At 39.4% G+C, this 15,621-nt stretch overlaps 1 protein-coding gene across 1 annotated transcript; it reads left to right on the top strand.

The window, feature by feature from the left end:
• Positions 1 to 8: 8 nt before the first annotated feature.
• SRD5A1 (steroid 5 alpha-reductase 1) lies at positions 9 to 12,275 on the top strand. Its single transcript, XM_039714830.1, has 5 exons — positions 9 to 399; positions 2,391 to 2,553; positions 6,468 to 6,569; positions 8,675 to 8,825; positions 10,954 to 12,275. The coding sequence occupies exons 1-5, from the start codon at positions 70 to 72 to the stop codon at positions 11,018 to 11,020; spliced, it is 813 nt and encodes a 270-aa protein (XP_039570764.1). The 5' UTR covers positions 9 to 69; the 3' UTR covers positions 11,021 to 12,275.
• The last annotated feature ends 3,346 nt before the right edge of the window (positions 12,276 to 15,621 follow it).

The raw sequence follows: 15,621 nt of genomic DNA, 5'->3' as shown, positions 1-15,621 counted from the left end.
GCGGGGCGGCGGCGGGCACGCCCCCGGCGGCCACTGGCGGTGCCAGATGAACCGAGGCGGCGGAGCGCGATGGGCTCTGCCGGCGATGGCGGCGTGTGCGCGCTGTGGCGCCGGGCCGAGGGCCCCGAGGAGCGGCGGCTGATGGAGCTCTTCTCCTACGGGCTGATGGCGATGGGCGCCGCCTCCGCCCTGCTGCTCTGCTTCATCCCCATGCCCTACGGCCGGTACTCCTCGCGGCGCTTCGGCTGGCTGCTGCCCGCCCGCCCCGCCTGGGCGCTGCAGGAGCTGCCCTCCCTCCTCGTCCCGCTCGGGCTGGCCGCCTGTGGCGGGGCGGTCGCGGCCGCCCGGCCCAACCGCGTCCTGCTGGGCTGCTTCCTCCTGCACTACGCGCACAGGTGCGGGGCCGGGCGGGCGGCGCTGCCCGCGGGCACCGCCGGGGCTGGGGCGGCTGGCGGGGACTCCGTGCCGTGCTGGGGCAGGAGAAGGGAGCGGTCTTCACGGAGATACCTGCTTGCTGCTTCCCGACTGAAGGGGTTGAGGGTCTGTTAATTAGCCTTTGTTATTTGTCACTGACGTCTCTTGGGCTTCGCCGCACTAAGATGTGCCCCGCGGTGTTACGGCAGCCGGGAGAATGGCCGGTGCGGTGCGGGCTGCCTTGCGCGCACTGCGATGCTCCGGCGTGCGAGCGGAGCGCCGGGCGCTCCCGCAGCGCGCCGCTCCATCCCTGGCTAATGCTGCTGCTGCTGCTGCTGTGCCTGCCGCTTCTGCAGGGGATTGACCAGACCGTCTTAAGGTCACTGTGTTACAACAAGGAAAGTTCAGCACCGTATACTGAGATAATCTTGATGTTGCTAAACAATTGCTGTTTTCTAATTATATTGTTCAACGTTGTCTTTCAACATAGCGTTTGTTGCAGGAGTTGGACTGGATGAGTCTTGTGTGTTTCCTCCAGCTCAGCATATTCAATGATTCATTAAAATACTGGCAAAGCTGAGGCTGAGTGCCCTATGTTGCCAAGTAGTCAGCAGTATTCAGGCATTTTGTAAAAATACTTGGGAGAAAGCAGCTGAGTTGGAGCCTAGGGGTGATCTTGCTGTTCCCTTCAAGTTATGGACAGTAGCTAGTTGTCATACTCCGCAAGTAAATTTGTCACCAAGACAGGAGGGTTAGATTTGTCAAGTTGTGTGGCTGATCTGTTATTTTCTGGTACGTATTGAGAAAAGCTCATGCTTTTGACCAAGTGTATTCCACAGCCTTGCGATGGGAAGATTAGTCTGGAGGCTGCCTTTGAAAACCTATGATTGTGTCTTTACTCCCCCTTTTTCGATTCTTAAGCATAAATACATTAATTTTTATGTGGGATCTTAACTCATCCCTGATATCAGTGAATAACTAGTAATATGAGGCAATGATTTGTACAAAAAAAAGGTGAGCTGTGCTGCAGTTTCTTTTTTCCAGTTGCTTGTTGCTATTGTCAAAACCAGGGGACTCTTCTGTAGGTAAACGTAGACTGGAAGAGACCTCTGTTATCTAGTTCTGTTTGTTGTAGTATTGCATGCTTTAAATAATCCTGTAGTGAATGTATTGCTCTTTTTTGAAAGCTGTTAGGGTTGGTCTTCCTTTGGAAAGGTTATTTTGAAGTAGTGGTCCTTGGGTAGGTGGAAAACACGTGAAGAATGCTCAGGCTTCAGTGATCCTGCTTCTGTATCATTATAGATCATAATTAAATCAATAGACAATTGGGAGTTGGCTAGTTCCACAAGAAAGAGCTCCAGAGTATCCACCTGCTCTTCTTGTTTGGAGCTAGTTTGTTTACTTGCATAATCCCCCAGGAAAAGCAATCAAGATTCCTTTCCCAAATAGAATGGCAATTTGTGGGTTTGTCACATCTTTAGAGGTGTCATAGAGTAGACCAAAACTGTCAAGGTGAAGCAATTAATGTTTTGGCTTACAGGGTAGGGAGGAAACTGAGGTCAGTTAAGTTAATTTAAAGGGGATTGACTTTCCCCCTGGAAATGCTGGGGGAATTTAGTGGAGGAGTCTTGTTTCCTGGCTCATCTCAGAAAGCTTGATACAACTGAGGGTTTAGGAACAAAAATGGACTGTGCTTAATATCAGTTGTCTTTATTCCTCTCACCAAAGTAATTGCTTTGGAAGCAAAGTTCAAAATTTCTGCCATATGGTAGAGAGGACTGGACTTCTAATTCCAACTAGGCAAAAAAAAAAAAAAAAAGTTTTAGATGTTAAAGCAAGTGCAGCTATCCTTTCAAACAGACACCAAGGGCTGGTGCTGAGAATGTGTAAAATAGGGTAGTGTGGACAGTGTTTGGACTTCAAAACTATCTTTTTTTGTGGTTAATACAATAATTTTTTTTCTTTTCTTTGTTCAACTCATCTTTCCCCTTCTGATCCGTGAAGGAAAACCAACGCCGTTTTTCACTTTTGTGTTAGCCCTTCTGTTCTGTGTTTTCAACGGGTACTTGCAGGGCCGAAGCTTAACCACCTATGCAATTTACCCTTCAGGCTGGCTGGGCGACTCACGCTTCATTACAGGTGAGTTAAATCATGCTATGAGAACATCAGGTGTAATTTTCCTCTGTCTTCATAGCTCTTAATTTTTTATTGTGATTTTATAGTATCTTCAATGCCGTTTTATAAGTCTTCTCATAATTTTCTCATTGATGTAGCTGGAGGCCTTTTAACCTTTTTTTAACCTGTGAACTGACTCTTCTTTCTGCAGTGCTAGATGATCTGATTGTCATCTTTACTCTCTAACAGCCAGGTGAATCCAGGTCATGTTTGGTTTTTTTTTGTTGTAGAAGCTTAAAGCCCTACCTGGAGCCAGCAGCATGCAGGTTTAGAAGAAGCAAAGCTTTTCTGTCTAACATGTAGATTAAACTAAAGTAACGATTTCGTGGAGTAAAAAATCTAGCAAGGATAGCTGCTAACCACTGACATACCATGGCAAATGCTACAAGTCCTTGGTGTCAGGATATCTATGTGGATACACACACAGCGCCAATTCAGCTGCCCTTGTAATTGGGGGGTGGCTTTGTCAAATGACAAAACTGGCCACACAAGGAAGGGGTGGAGGGGTTGATCATTCACTCCCAACTGGGAAGTGACGTTACATTTATACTCGAAGCCAGGGCTATGATTAAAAGACTGTGTTCAGCGACAAAGTATTTTATTTACTCAATTTTTTTGTTTCCTAGACATCTACTTTTGCCTACTGTCAAAATGATAGTATAATTTCCTATTGAAATCTTTACAGAAAGATCATTTTCATCTGAAGGTAAACCAGAATATTTTGCCTCATCAGTCAAAGGCAGAGTAGTGGACTGTGTAGATCCTTGATCTGAGTCAGTACCCTTCTTTTTGTTATTCTGTGGCCAGACCAAGTTAGTGTTTCTCCTTTATTTCTCAAGCTTTTTACAACAACAAAAAAAAGTTATTTGGGTGGCAATAGCACACAAGCACGCAACTGTGCTGCATGCTGTCATGAATATAAGGTTGAAGAAATTTCAATATAAGTAGATTCTCTTGCCAAGGTTCAGAGGCAGTTCTGTTTGTGTACTAAAAATAGAGAAACTGAGGTACAAGAGAATGACTTCAGAGGACACTAGAATATATTTGAAATTTTCTTGGTCATTTAAAATTTCCATTTTCCTTAAATCAGGATCCAGAAAAAAAAAGCTAAAAGATTGTTGATCAAAACTGTTGAAGACTGAAGTCAGGCAGGCTTTTTTTTCAGTACCTTAGTTGAAAGATATCTCTACAGTGCTGTGAATGTATCATGGTTAAGGAGTCATAAATCAGTTCCTCCTTAATCAAATATCTTTTTAAAAAATCAAGTTAATAACACTTATTGTTCAAGTTTCCTTGGGTTCTTTTGGGTAAATCAGTTCCTCCTTAATCAAATATCTTTTTTAAAAAATCAAGTTAATAACACTTGTTGCTCAAGTTTTCTTGGGTTCTTTTAGGTGGTTTGTTTTTTGGTTTTTTGGGTTTTTTTTTAGTTTTTTTTTAATTTTCAAGGATTTCTGAAAGATTCAAATGTATAAATGACAATTCATCTGCCTTCGATTATGAATACTTCTGTGCATGAATTAGTTTGGTTTGTGGTTTTGTTTGTTTGCTTTTTTTCCAAATAATACCAGTTTGAAATGCATGCTTTATATATATTTCTAGTACCACTAAACATAAGTGAAACGTTGCTCTGGTGACTATTGTTAGTCAATATAGTGCTTTAAAAAGTTATCCTGATAATTAAGGAAGTGAAGATTCCTGGTATACACATCAACCACTTTAATAGTGTGACCACTGCTGATTTTTTAAGATTGTAATTCCAACAAATCTTGAGATAAAATTTGGCATACCCATTAAACAGCTAAACTGAAGACTTTATTTTTCTTTTTTTATTCCTGTAATTAGAATATCTTTTGGAATTTTTTTGTTTTGTCGTTCATGCCAACATAATTGGATCTTAGCAATTATAAATTGCTATTTGATATTCATCCCAGCTGGGAACCTCCAAATACCTGCAGTTTATGCTTATGGCTTTGGTCAAAGCAAATGCCAAAATGAAGTATTGTACACTGGGTACTCCCTAAACAACTGGACTATTGTGTTCTAGTACTTAAAAAATATATGACAGTGTCTTTAAGTTTCTGTTTAAAATTACTAAAAAAATTACTGGAATATTAGAAAATAACTACAGCAAGAAAGCATATTTCCTGGTAATTAATAGGATATTTCTTAAGCTGTATGAAGTTAAATGTGGAAGATAAATTAATGTCTACAAGTAGCAGCCAACCAAGGTTCAAAATCTGGAAGCTGAAATGAGAAATTTCCAGTGAGTACAGAAGTTTGGAGAAGTCAGACTGATTAACTATCATGGTGAGAAGTTTCAAACAAGTGATGTTTTCTCTGGCTGTGGAACCTTTTTCTGTTTTGGGGAACACAATGATTTATATCTACAGCAGCAATTTATTTGGAGCAGGAATGTTGTTTTAATGTGATTTCCTCGTGGTTTCTCTGGACGGTGTGTAGGTTTAGTTCAGAGCAGTGAACTTGTGTGTTTTCAGAGGAAACAGGAATGTTCTGCTTCAAATGCAGAACCATGAGCTTGCAAACAAAGTCATAATCTTTCAGCATGAACCTTACACCTGTACGCCAATAAAGAGCTTGTGAACTTACCAAGAGAGCTGGTGATACCCTGAAGTGGTGACTGCAACAACAGGATACCAACACCTCCATGCCTCACTCTTGTGTCCTTTCTTAATCTATGTGCACTTTTAGTTGGAAACTCCTTTCTTCCTTTGCTTGCTTTAGCTTCTTCAAACCCTTTGCAATATGCCATGTCTTTTCTTACTCCTTTAAGTCCCTACTCAACTACTTCCTTCAAATGTTGATGGCTGACTGTTTTGTGCATCAAGACACTTTTTTAGTAGCAGCTCTGCAAAGCAGAACAGCACCTGTAACTCACAAGGTGCAGGTTACACCTCAACTATTGCATGAAGCTTTTTATCTGGCAACCAGGTAATTAAGCACACGTGTCACCTCTGTTCTCTTCACACATCAAACCTGAAGGGCGTGTATGCATTGTCCAAAGCTGGATGTAATCTTGTAGGCAAGGGATGTGGGTTACCAGTGTCTCTCCTAATATTGATACGTATCTGGATGCTCCAGATGATTGTGTCTTGTTGGAAAAACTAATCACAGAATCTGAGATGAGGCACTGGTTAACCTCAAAACACAGACCTTATCGGTTCCTTATCAGCAGGAAATGCTGCCTTCAAGGGAAGATAACACAGGTAACATGTTGCCAAGGGATAAAAATAATGAATTTCAATCCTAAATTCCTTTTGATTTATCCCACCCTCATGGCAACATAAGCATGCAGAATGTGACAGCAATCTCAGTTTCTGTGAAAAGCTGTAATAAATGGCTAAACCATTTTGCTGAATGGCACGAGTAAATGGTACGTTAACTTCTTCACAGTTGTATTCCTTTTATTGCACAAAAATCTGTTGGGTAGATTCTGATATGCTATCAGAAAAATAGTCAAAGGAGAGTGGGACTAAGATTGTCCCTCTGGGAAGATTAAAAGTTGTTTCTTTCAGTGTGTAAAATTTTAGTGTATTTCTTTTTCCATGTTGAAGTTAGGGAAACATACACATTACATCTGCATATATGCACATACGTACATTTATATATGTCTAGCAACATAAGAATAAACTTCATTTTTACAGACTATTTCCCATCTAGGGAGGTGTTGATACTATGAGCTCTACTGATTGAAGAGCAGTGTGGGACTGGGACCGTGCAGGATGTCACCAAAACTGTTTATGCTGCTTACATTACTACTGCTTTGAGGCAATATGCCTAATGTGATATTGGACTGTAGTTTGTTTTCTGAACGTACACAGTGCACTAAATATAGTATTTTCAATATTTCTCTTCAGGTTTTTTAGGATGGTTGATTGGCATGGCCATCAATATTCATTCTGATCATATTCTCAGAAATCTGAGGAAACCAGGGGAAACTGGTTACAAGATACCAAGAGGTAAGTAAAATGATACAGAAATTAATACAACAAAAGGAAGTATCTCTTATATAAGAATAGGTGGAGAGCTTGGACTCTTTAGACTGGAAAAGAGAAGGCTGAAAGGGTCAAAGAGAAGGAAAGGGGGATCTTACCAAAGTTTATATATTATGAAGAACAGAAAACCAGACTCTCCTTAGTGGTGAGACAGGACCAGAGGCAGTGGACACAAAATTCAAGCATATAAAATTATATCTGAAAATTTTTTTTTTTCTTTTTGGGCTGGGAGGATGGTCAAACAAACAGGTGTGGAGCCGGTTGCTTGGAGAGATTGGAGGGAGATTCAAAACCAGACTGGGCATAGTCCTGAACAACCAGTTCTGGCTGATCCTGCTTCAGCAGTGGAGGTTGAACAAGATTATCTCAAGAGATCCCTTCCAGTCTAAAATGATTCTGTGTGAACATGGCCTTCTAAAGCTTGGTGTATTTTAGAGGAGATAGTATTTTATTATATAAGAGGCAACTGGAAATAGCATTTTGTTTTCTGCCACAGTAAGTGATTTTATAGTTTGAGAAACATTTTTTTTCCTCTTGAGCCAAGTATTGTAAAGAATCTGTTTCATTATATCACTTGGCTTGTGCAGAACTTTGGGTTTCTTGACCAACGTTGACTATATTTTTAAAAAGGGGTAAAAATGTAACAGCACTGCCCGACTTTCAGAGAATCAGCAGGTGGGTGGAGAAGAAGACCTAAATTATTCACTCAGTGTGGGGGCAGCAGGGGAATGAAGAAAGCACTCAGCATGTGACCCATCTCATGTCTGATATAAGAGGGAGGTTCCTAAAGTAATTGGAGAATAGCAACAATTTAGAAAAGGGAAACGTAGGGAAAGGAGGACAGAAGTCCAAATGAATTTGGCATTAGAAGTTCTGGCCTTCATGGGAAAATGGAGAATATGAAAGACTTTCTTATGGAGCCTATATTGAAATGTTAAGGTTTATTATCACTTTTGGGAACAGGCATTCTTCTGGGTACATTACACTCACTAAGAGCAGAAGGATAATGCTACCTCTGAATTCTGTTATCTTGCTATATTTTTTTTTCTTAATTGTTGCTTTTTCTTGGTTGTTAATTTTTAAAATAAAACTGTAATAACTAAGATATATAAGGTATGTTATTTTTCACCAAGACGGTGAAAATAATTGTAATTTTAATGGATGTAAATTTAAGTGCTCATGTGAAAAGTTAGTATGAACATACTATAATGTGTTGAGCGTACAAAAAGTTTCTGAAGGAAATGTTATTTGCTGTAAGATCAGGAGGAGCTGGTCTTTTTGATGTTGCATATCCAGTTTAAGTGCTAGAATGTCACTTTTCTTTTGTCACAAAAGTAGTGTAATTGGAGCAAGGTCCTTTATTACATTTGCCAAATACTTGTTTGTTTAGTCCCACTGGTAAAGCACATAGTGAGATGTTATCCATTTGTACACTGACTTTGGAATTAGGTGAAATTCTTAATTTATAAAATTCCCAGCAGCTGAGTACCAATTGTTTATGCACAATTTTCTATACAATTGATTTAACACAGATTGTCAATTTTCTCTGAGTGTAGAGGCTGAAACAGCAGATCTGATGAAGAATGGGAACAAAAGTGCAATAACTTTGTACGCTAGAGAATAAATTTGGAACTTCATAATAATAGTATTGTTCATAATTAACTTATTTTCTAAATACTTAAAGAAATGAAAGAATTGTAGGCTAACTAACCCTATGAGTATCTTCTGGGACTCACGGGGAGTATGTCTTGTATTTCTACATATTTTTTAAAAGTTTTAGTGTATGATCAAAGAACATGTAGTAAGTAATTATTCACAAAGGCATGTACTTGCTTCTGATGCTAGTTAATTTGCTTTTCTTTATTTAAAGAGGAAAAGAGGAACTACAAAAGGTCTGTTGTAGAATGAGGTCTGAGGTGGTTCTTCACATTACAGGTTGATCTGAAAAACAGTCTCCACTGCCTTTAAAGATCAAATAGAGACTGGTGATATAGCTCCTTGGTGTACGGGAAAGGTAACATTGTACATCTTTACTAAGGTATTTTGAAGTAACTCTGTCCTGCTTTCAGGAGGAATGTTTGAGTATGTCAGTGGAGCCAACTTTTTTGGGGAGATCCTGGAATGGTTTGGGTTTGCCCTTGCCTGCTGCACCATTGAAAGCTTTGCATTTGCATTGTGTACTCTCTTCATCCTGGGTTCAAGGGCAAGACAACACCACAAGTAAGTGTTCCTGCCTTGTCAGTTCTGTTGTCTCTATGCCACACTGCATTTCCATTTCACAAATTATGCCTCATCCTACAGGGATGTTGCAGAACAAGTCTTATGAAAGAGAATGCTGCTGTAGGGCAGAATATGAGAATACTCTGAGAAGATTTAAGTACTGCAGAATTTCAGCAGAAAAGTACAGAGCATAAACACAGTACAAGGAGGTGGTCAAAATAATGTTTAAATGAAGATAGTTCATCCTGGATCTCTAAAGATCATAGACAAGTTTAGCAATATTGTCTTAATTAATCAAATACTTAGTTTCTCTTCTCAAACTTGTTTCTCTAATATATAAATTCTTGAAAATCACCCAAGCTGTCTTTTACAGGCACACTTTATAGTCATGTCGTTATCATATTGTCTATAATCAATTGTATGGACATTATGGAAACAGTTCTGATAGATGATATTTAATGAAGTCTCTGCTCTAAACATTCTGACTGTTCATGTACTGTATTTATAGTGTGCTAACAAGAAGGACCATAGTTTGGGGAGACATCTTTCCTGAAAAGATTCTCATTAAAGAATAGCATGCTTTTAAAAGAATTTGAACCTGTTAATTTTATTTTGGTAATTTTCAGCTTCCTGCTTTGATTGTCATGTTGAAACTTAGTGGCATAAGAGGAAATAAACATGAATTTAAGGAGGAAACAGGTTGAAAAAAAATACTGACCATCTGTGCGGGCAGCTATGTCTATGTCTAATGGAGTCCTACAAACCTCCAAAAAGAGGTTTTCCTGTCCCTTGTTTGTAGGATGTTCTGGGTCTGTAACACCCTCCCAGTGAACAAGTTTCTTCCACTGCCCAACTTGAGCCTTCCAAACCTGTTGCCTTTGACTGTCTCTTCCTGTTTTATCACCTGCTATTAGTGACCAGAATTGCAGAGTATCTTGAGTTGGAAGGAGCATTTGAAGGTTGTCCAGTCAGCTGGTGTGTGGCAAACCACAGGGCTCTGCCCAGTTGCCCAGGACTCATCCAATTGAGTTCTCAGTGTCTCCTCCTTGCCAGATGAAGCAAGGACAGGTTCTCCTGCTTCTCCTTGTATATTACCTTCTTCAGGCTCAAATTCCATGGTCGGTTTCCATCAATCTTGCCTTGATGGCACTCTTTTAGAACATCAAGAAAAGCTAAATGTTGTTAAAGGAAGTTTTTTACACTAAAAGAAAAATGCATGAAAGTGGAATAGGGGTATAGGAAAAAATCCCCAAGCAACTAAAACCAGCAAATCTATGTAAGTGAAGAAACATGTTAGTATAGTTAGAATAGTTAGTAAACTTAGAATAAATGACTGAAATGGGTAAACAGAGTAATAATTGTATTCCCTAGATGCAGGTTATCGTGCATTGCATGTTTTGTTCTGTTTATTCCAGCTTTGATCTTGCAGTTAGCTATTAATATTATGAATATCTGCACTTTCGAGGAGCCCAGGTGAACTTTGTTTTTTCATTTCAGAGAAGCAAAATAAATATTCAAAAATGGGAGTAAACATTCTTGTTATGAAAGGTGAAAACACAAATAATATCTAATAGTGCTCTGCATTTATTTAATTGTCTGGATTTGAAAACAGTGTTGGCCTTTGAGAGTATTAGCAATAAGGCAAGTGCAATGTTCATCATGTTGTTTGATTACCCAAATTCTAACTGCAGCCAAAGACACTTCTATGCAGAATGAGACTCTCATTCCAGTGTGTAAAGTATCCCTTGCTTCCACATGAAGTCATTATGCAATGGCATGTTTTTGATTTTATTTTTTCTCCTTCTAATTTTAATGTTTAAATATTCAGTATGTGTAACACCATACGTTTTGAAAGAATGGGTTATTCCTTTCCTGACATATCTCACCACATCTGTTGATTTCATTTCCCATTGCTGGCACCTGTAACTTAGTTTTGTTATATTTGGTGATTAGATGTCATTAGGATGAGTGCAGTAAATGCCATTTTTCCATCCAGAGTAGGTTATAAAGGCTTTTTTTTTTTGGACAAAAACATGTATGGATTAAATTAAACACCTTGCACAATTATTCGTTTCCTCAGCAGTGTTTTGAAGATTCAATACCCATCAGATTTTTCTTTGTTTTTCAGATGGTACCTTGAGAAATTTGAAGACTATCCAAAGGACAGAAAAATTGTCATCCCATTTTTGTACTGAGCTGTGCTTTTAACACTTTGAGATGGATGCTTTTAGTAACAGCCAACATTTTACAGATGCTGGCAGGTTAGCAACACACTGGGATCATCACTGTGACAAAGCCTTTCCATCAGTGCTGCTATTACTTACTGCTTTTTCCTCTTAATGGTAAACCAGAAATCTGATGGACAGGGTGAATAGGAACAGAAATGCTTTTCCAGCAGTGAAGCACCTTCATAAATACATTAGGCAATGAGTCTGAATTGGCATCATGGGAAGTACTGTGCACCACTTCTGATGCTTCTTTTTCTGCATGTGAGGGCTTCTGCTGTTTCCACTCAATGTAGCCAAGCTGTCCTGAGGACTGTGCTGTGAGCTCAGCCACCCTCACTGCAGTCTGGATGGTGTGTTTTGCCTACATACACAAATAGGGTTGATTTTATTTTTTTTCCTTGCCTTACTAATCCTTGAAATTCTCCCCACCTGCATTTCCAGAAGAGCTGGTGATGTAGACCAAGGAATTAGATGAATGCAGTTGCTTTTAGATGAAAGGCAGTGTTTTTCCTTCTCTTTGCACTCTTACAAATATAGGGACACTGTACAGACAATATCTAATAGTATTTGCATAAAAGTTGTACTGCTAATAGATTAATATTGTCATCTACCTCTTAAAATTGATAGCTATCTCAATATGCAATGTGTGTTTTCTCACTCTAAACTGGTTTTGGAAGTCTACTTAGGATACTTAGGCCAATCTAGCATTGTTAACAATTGTGTAATGTTTTCTAACTTAATTTATAAAAAATAACTTGAGATTTAAAAATTTTTTCTTACTATACTTTTTTAAAAAAATCAAGTGTCTTCCTTCTTCTGTTGCTAACATTCTAGATGATTTTATATTCTAAAATTCTGGAGCTTTGTGTCCGTTCTCATACCCCAACCTTTTGTTCACAAAGGACTCCAGAATGGTTTCAAGAACATGATGGGATCCCAAGCATACAGATTTTCAAGTTATCTGTGTCTTTTGCATGATTGTAATAATAGGGAATCTTTTAGAATTGCTGACACTAAAAAAAAAAATAAAAAAAAAAAAAACCAAACAAAAAAACTCAAGGGAAAACTAAAAAAAACCACAAACAATCTGACAAAGCCCCCAAGTGAACAACCAAAGTAAAAAAAACTTTAAAAACAAACAAATGAACACTAACTAAAAAAAACTTTCCACAAAACCCCAAAACTCTGCTGCTAATATAATTTGAAAATAAATGGAATTCAAACTTTTGCCAAGTGTCATCTGCTCTGTTTGCACATCTATGTTGGGTTATGTTCTTCAAAACAAATTAGTAACGTAATTTTGCCAGATGCTAAGTTTTCCAGTAGGGCATTGCAGTAAGATTTGTTTTGATGAGCAGTCATGATGCTTGCTGGAGAGAGAGGATGGTGAAAAGTTTGATTTACTCCTCAATGCTAAAATAGAGTTATTTTACAATGAAAGTTCTTAAAGCATATTCTGAAGATAATTTTAGAATCTTAGTCTTACCTATCAGGATATTTCTAAATCCTGATATCTCTGCAGCATTTTTTAAAATCTTCTTGTCTAATTCATCCACCTATCAAAATCTCTTTTTAATAGAAAAAAAAATCAGATTCAAAAGCACTATCTACCCAAGGTGTTTAAACACTTATGTAGTTTATGGTGAATTATTTTTTTGCGGGGGGGTTGTGTGGCCAGATTTTGGTGACTTCTGTAAGAAGCTGCTAGCAGCTTCCCCCCTGTCTTTCAGAGCCAGTGCCAGCTTGTCCCAGGGCCAGCCTGCTCCTGACCAAGGCTGAGCCCATCATGAAGGACAGTAATGTCTTTGTAATAACATATTTAAGAAAGGAAAAAAAAAAAGTTCTTGGGCAGAGCACCATCTATGCAGATACCAAGTGGAGGAGTGGGAGGAGGCGCTTCAGGTGTTGGAGCTGAGATTGCCCTGCTGGAGCTGTGCCCCATGGAAGACCATGGGGATGCAGAGATCCACCTGCAGCCTGTGGAGGATCCTCATGCCAGAGCAGGTGGCTGCCTGAGATGAGGCTGTGAACCCATGGGAAGCCTGTGCTGGAGCAGGGTTGTGACAGGGATGTTTGGAGAGAGGAGCCCCTGCTGGGGCAGGTTTCATGGTGGGATTTGTGACCCTGTGGGGACCCACACTGGAGCAGCCTGTGCCTGAACAGCTGCACCCTGTGGAAGAGCAATCCACATTGGAGCATTTCATGGAGAACTGTCTCCTGTGGGAGGGGCCCCATGTTGGAGCAGGGGAAGGGTTCTACTGGAAGAGCAGGAGAAACCACAGGTGATGAACTGATCATAGCCTTCATTCCCTGTCTCCCTGAGCCTCCCTGGGGGAGGAGATAGAGCTTGGGAAGAAGAAAAAGGTGGATGGAAGGTGTTTTTAACATGTATTTTCTAGTAATAAATTCAGTTAATATTCCAAATTTGAGTTTATTTTGTCTCTGGCAATATTTGATGAGTGATGTCTCCTGATCATTATCTCAACCCATGAAGCTTAGGCTTTAGTTTCTTCTCTCTGTCCAGTTGTGGAGAGGAGTCACAGAGTAGCTTTGGTGGACACCTGACATTTAGCCAGGACCAACACACCAAAATATATCTTCAGGGATATTTGTTTAAAAATCACTAATGGAACAACCTACCAGTAAAAAAATCATCTTTCTGCAGCATTTAGACTCTAATCTTAAAACTTTTTTTTTTCTTTTTGGAAAAGGCAAATGTTCTTTTAATACTAAACAGTGAAAGAAAGGTCAGTGTTTATTGCATCTCTATATTCAAGAGCTGTAGCTCTCTAGTCAGTAGTCTTCTATCATAGTTTCTAGAAAATGTGAACAGATGCCTTGATTTTGCTCTGCTACTATGCTAATAAATATTTATCTTCCCTAAAAGTTCAGTTGGTTTGCCCACATAATGTTAATTTATGGTTTGCCTGCAGTGGGATAGGATCTGAAGTGTGATAGTCTGACAGCTTATCCCTGTTCTCTCACTTGTTTCAGAAAAGGAAGAGTGAAGGTCTGTGGGCTGTGAATGTCAGCATGTTTAGAAATTTTAGTTAAAAGGTTTTGTTCTTTGTGTGATTACATTTTATATCCTCATTATACTTCTGGAGCCTTCCCTAAGTAAAGATTTTATTTGAGGCAATTCTTAGAGTGCAGGTCTTATGAGGAGCAGCTGAAAGAGCTGGGACTGTTTAGCCTGGAGAAAAGAGGACCCAGGGGGAATCTTACTACTCTCTACAACTGCCTGAAAGGAGGTTGTAGCCAGGTGGGAATTCATCTCTTCTTCCAAGTAACCAGTGACAGACTGAGAGGACATTGCCTTGTGTTGTGCCAGGAGAGGTTCAGATTGGCTATTATGAAAAGTTTCTTCACTGAAAGGGTTGTCAAGCCCTGGAACAATCTGCCTGGGGGAGTGGTGGAGTCAAATCCTTGGAGGTATGCATGTAGTTGTGGCACTGAGGGAGATGGTTTAGTGGTGAACTTGGTAGTGCTGGGTTAAAGGTTGGACTCAATTAACACTGAGGTCTTTTCCAACCTAGATGACTTTATGATTCCCACATTTCAAGACCCAGGTACATTGGTGAAAGCATATGATCAACTTGGTCAAGTGCTAGAATTGTCTTTTGTTTAAACAATATCCTACTTATTTGTCATCACTTGAGATCCCTTTTCAGCAGCTCTGACAGATTTTTCTGTTGGAAAATATCTGATACTGAAGCCTTTTTCTCAAGAACATGTAATGTGAAAATGAACTCTGTTCTGTGCATTCCAGAGGGAGAAAACATGCATACTTGCTACTGGGTATATCTGTAGCTATTTTTAATAGAGATGATTCTCCAATTCTAGTCAGATTGATACATCTTTCCCCCAAATCCCTTACTAATAAAACATGATTTGTGGTGTCTTGCTTGAATATTTTTTTTTCTGTTAGTAATCCCCACTCTAACTTGTGCAGATTGACCAAGGCTTTTGTACCAACAATTTCATTATCCCAGCTGAGATCTTGGGGAGTATAAAAACAAGATTGGATTAGAATGACCTAGATGCATGTGTGAACTTGATGAGATGCACTCAAAGCAGTTATTAAAAGTCACAAGGTAAATTTGTCTAGTGATACATTCTTAGTTACGTAAAACAAAGTATGTAGCTGAGATGTTCCACGCTTGCAGTTAGAACAAAGATTAACAGAAGCAGAGGCTGCTCACTTGGGTTCCTCTCCTGCTGCTAGGTCACTTTTCACTTGAAAAACCAGTAGCACCTGCTGTTTCAACTATTTTAATTGAGATTCAGCACATTATCTTTTGGGGAAGTGAAGATAGAGTACAAATGACTTTATAAACTTGAATTCTTCCAGCAGGCAGGAAATCCTGAGTGCCTACCACATTTTTATATTCTGTTTGTGATTGAAATATATGAATAACTTCAGTATGAGACTGTCCCAGTCTGTTCTCTGCTTCTCAGTTTTACCAAAAACAGTTGCAGTTGTCAGGACAGCCTTTCATACACACATCCATTTTGTGAGGAAAGCAGATCTCAAGTTAAAATTGCACCACTTTTTGCAGTGATGCAAC

Source organism: Passer montanus, unplaced genomic scaffold (assembly GCF_014805655.1).
Source record: "Passer montanus isolate IOZ18808 unplaced genomic scaffold, ASM1480565v1 scaffold31, whole genome shotgun sequence".
NCBI classification, from domain to species: Eukaryota; Metazoa; Chordata; class Aves; order Passeriformes; family Passeridae; genus Passer; species Passer montanus.
Note: the sequence above shows the minus strand (reverse complement) of the source record. Positions and strands in the feature narration are given on the sequence as shown.